Source organism: Cystoisospora suis (genome assembly GCF_002600585.1).
Source record: "Cystoisospora suis strain Wien I chromosome Unknown contig_3119, whole genome shotgun sequence".
NCBI classification, from domain to species: Eukaryota; Apicomplexa; class Conoidasida; order Eucoccidiorida; family Sarcocystidae; genus Cystoisospora; species Cystoisospora suis.
This window is the reverse complement of record NW_027155914.1, coordinates 24504-28574: the sequence shown is the minus strand read 5'-3', so window position 1 is coordinate 28574 and position 4071 is coordinate 24504. Positions and strand designations below refer to the sequence as shown.

The window sequence follows — 4071 nt, the reverse complement described above, 5'->3', positions numbered from 1 at the left end:
TACATATATATATGTATATGTACGCGTATATACATAATAGATCATTAGTTAGGGGTGGAGTATTGAATTCCATGAGTGACGTATTGGAGAAGGAGAGTTGTTTCTTCTTGTTCCTTCAACGTAGATAGTGACGTTCTATGAAGACACAATAGTACATGCAGCACACTTCCGTAGCTAGGTATTCCTATATCTACTGTTTCCTCTATATATGTTTGCATATATGTACAGATATATCTAATACATGCTAGTGGATATCCATATATATTAAGAGAGACAGCAACGCTTACAGAAGCAAGGTCATCTCTTTCTCTTTGAAGAGTTAGTGAGAGTTCCCCTTTCTGTTGAGCCGCTTGCAATTCTCCTTGTAATCGAGATTTCTGTAGCAGAGATATACAGACCAAAAAGTGGCTTATCCGATGAAAAGAAGAAAGGAGAGAGAAAGAGAGGAGAAACTCATCTTGGACTTCTGCTCTGTAGTGACGGATACCAAAGAAAGAACGAAAGAGAAGAAGGTGAAAGACGAGAAGGAAGAAAGAAGAGATGAATAGATGACCCATCTAGCTACACTTTCAACTTCCCTTCTTAGAGATCTGCTTTGTGGACTGAGAAAGAATCGTCTAAACTATATACGTGAATACATATCACTATAGACATCCCGAAAGATCCTTATCTGTATCTATACATAATTGAGACATATGCTTCGTATAGACGAAGAAGAGAAACACATATGTACTCCATAAGTCCCCTATCCGCATGCAAACTGAATCGCATATACATTCATGCGTCTATATACGCATGCAGTAGAATCGTATACATAGACTGCTGGAGATTCCCTCCTTGGTCTTTTTCTGTCTAGAGATGACTTACAAGAGACTCGAGATGAGAAGTAAGTTTCCCTGCTGTACTGAGTTGATCTTCCAAATCCTTCACTTTCAGTTTTAACGACCGAATAAGAGCAGAAGCATTTCCTCCTTCTCCTAGATTCTCTTTCTCGTCAGTCTCGCCGTCACCTCTGTCTAGCTCTTCATTCTCTTTCCGTTCTTCTTCCCCATGTATCTTCTTCTTGAGAGAATCTTCTCTTGTCTCTTTCAGCTCTCTTCTTTTCTCAGCGATGAGAGAACCTCCTCGAGACAGAAAAGCTTCAACCTCTTCACTGCTGTTCAGATGTAACGCTCCTGTCAATCGAATCTGCGCGCCCCCGGCAACACTTCAAACGCATGCATGCATGCAGATACGTTTACACATACATCTACACATATACGTAGAGAGAGAGAGACATATAGTATATCCACGTGCAAGAGGAAGAGAGACAGCGAGGTGCAACGAGAGAGAGAGAACGTATGTCACACAGCACATATTTACAAGTCTAGATGAGAGAGATATACAGAGATACGCAAGACAGGAAAGTCTAAATTTATAGAGAGAACAGGAATGCTTATAGAAATATACACAGAAATACATACACACCAGTCTATCTATCAATCTATCTATGTGAATCGAATCTCTTATGGATGGCGAGACGCAGAATGAAGAGAGAAGAAGTTTTCTCTTCTCACCTTAAGGATGTCCATGTGTTGCTTGAGTTCTTCGATTTCTCGTTTCATGTGGAGTTCCTTCTTTTCTGCCTTCTCCACTTTCATCTCTAAAGTCTTGACGGTGTCTTGAGACGTCTTTAGTTGGAGGTCTTTCTGCGATAGATCTCTCTCGATACTCTCAGACTTCGCTAGGGCAGTCGACTTCTCGAACTGAAGAGCTTGGAGAGAATTCACTAGAAGAAGAAGATACCGACGGAAGGCCTCGCGTGTCGGATTCTCATCTAACACGAAAGCTAATCAAATAGAGAAAGAAAGAAAGAAAAGGAGCGAATGTGTGTGGAGAAAGAATGAGAGAAAGAGAAAGAGAAATAAGAATGGGAGACAGAGAGAAAGAATGAAATAGGGATGGACTTGAGATATATAGATTGCATAGTATGGAGATAGTACGTAGAAACGTTGTGGGAAATGAAGTGTATGTAATACACAGAGAAACTACAAAGAAAGAAAAAAAGAAAGAAAGAGCGAGACTGAACACTGCTGGTCTCTCCATCTATCTATCTATCTATCTCTAATCTATCTATCTATCTATCTAGTGATCTGTTTAGATGTCGTCTTTTTCAACAGGTTCGTCGCTTATGTATCCTCAGCATGGAGGTGTATATACACACGGAGTTGAGAAGATGCAAACTCGAAATTGAGACTTCGATCAAGTCTAAAGAGGAATGAGAAGGGAAACATATGAAGACGTGCATATATATACATACAAATAGGAAGGGAGAGAGAGATGCATGCAGCTGGTAGATCCACTTACAATGATAGATAGCATCTGGACTATACAGATACTTACACATATTTTATGGAGATCTGCACACGGGGAAAGACGCACTGGGATAAATCAGAGAGAATCGTCTATCGATGTGTCTAAGTACACACATGCAGAAATACGAAAATAGAGAAAGAAAGAGAGAAGAAGAATCGAAGAAGAAAGAGAGGCAAAACATGATTGGACATACGAGGAGAGGAGAGAAGAGACGAAGGAGAAAGCAAAGAGCGAGAAGAAAAGAGAAGAAAATCTTTTCATCTTTCAACATCTGTTGAATCGATTTATCCGTCTGTCTTCTCTCTTTCTCTCTCTCTTTCTTTCTTATTGATGTGTTTGTCTTACTTACATCCTGCAAGTCTTCTCCATTCCTCGAGTTCAACGTCTTTCTGCTGTAGAGACAGCTCAGCCTTTCTCAATTCTTTAATGGTCTCTTCAAGATCATGCTGATACTTCTTCTGTTTCCTTACAGATTCTTCCTCTCTCGCCGACCCTGCGACTTCTTTCTTCAGACATTCTATCTCCTGCGTGTACGACTAAGCGAATAAGACAAAACACACGCAAGACAGAAGAAGATAGATCTTCTTTAGATAGATTGGAGAAAGGTTAAAGATAGACAGACAGAGTAGAGAAAGTGAAGAAGAAGAAGACAGACGAAACAGAGTCTCCTCTGTAGCGAGCGGAGAAAACAACTATCATCGACTGAAGATAAATACATTAAAGATAGACAGATTGAAGCTAGATAGACGGATAAAGGGACATATAGATATTCTTTAGGTAGATCAAAGATAGATCAATAGATAAACCAGAGAGATATCGGTAGATTCAAGGTAGAGACATTAGAAAGAGAGAGACATAGACACGCCTACACGCGTATACGTATGGGGAATGGAATCCATACAGATACGTATATGCTGATAAATACATATGAACGCCTATGTTACTTGTCTGCATAGATGGATACATCTACTATGAAAGCCTCTATTCAGATAGTAAAAACTTGGGGGAGAAGAGGAAGAAGATCAGACTAGATAACGAAGGGAGATGCAGAGAGCGACGAGAAGAACTTTGAAGAGATGAGGATATCTTCTCGAGGAATTCTTGGAGCTTTTTGGTGACTGTACGATCTTGAATTTTTCCTTACCTTACACTTTTTCTTCATTTCTTCATATAAGGCTCTTTGAGTGATATCCTATGGAGAAATTGAGAAGGAAAGAAAGAAGGAAACGAAGATCATAATTCATGGTAGGGGTCGAGGTGTACGTACACATCATAGCAGAAGAAAGAAAGAAAGAAGCGTCTCGCGTTTTTTTGCATGCAAAGAAGAAAAGATAGGGCCAAACTTCTATCTGTCTCTCTATCTGTATATACGTACACATATACTTACCCATACCTGTCCACCTCTACATACACATATGTATGCATATACGTGCCTATCCTCTATCTTGACATAGCTAGAATCCTTCTCACCTCCGATAAGAGATACATGCTTATGCAGACGTCTATACACATGTATAGAGAGAGAGAGACGAGTCTTGTTGATCAAGAGGGGGAGTGTTCGACAAGAATGTGTGAGCCAAATCGCTCATACGGAGAGAATACATATAGACATTCTTCCTCTATCTTTATTTAGAGATAACCACACACAGTGACGAAGAAGACACGGCCCCGCACGAAAGATGAACAAGACAGGAAGAAGAAGAAAAGGAGAGAAGA

The 4071-nt window shown here is 40.0% G+C and overlaps 1 protein-coding gene across 1 annotated transcript in view; it reads right to left on the bottom strand.

The window, feature by feature from the left end:
• Positions 1–287: 287 nt before the first annotated feature.
• CSUI_006233 (myosin heavy) overlaps positions 288–4071 on the bottom strand; it is a gene marked incomplete at its 3' end in the record, with an annotated part of 11236 nt that continues 7452 nt past the window's right edge. The window contains exons 5-9 of the mRNA XM_068066397.1: positions 3500–3547; positions 2705–2891; positions 1557–1828; positions 868–1188; positions 288–377 (exon numbers count right to left, since the gene is read on the bottom strand). Of these exons, the coding sequence (XP_067921632.1) occupies positions 288–377; positions 868–1188; positions 1557–1828; positions 2705–2891; positions 3500–3547 (918 nt within the window). The remainder of the gene's footprint in view (positions 378–867; positions 1189–1556; positions 1829–2704; positions 2892–3499; positions 3548–4071) is intronic.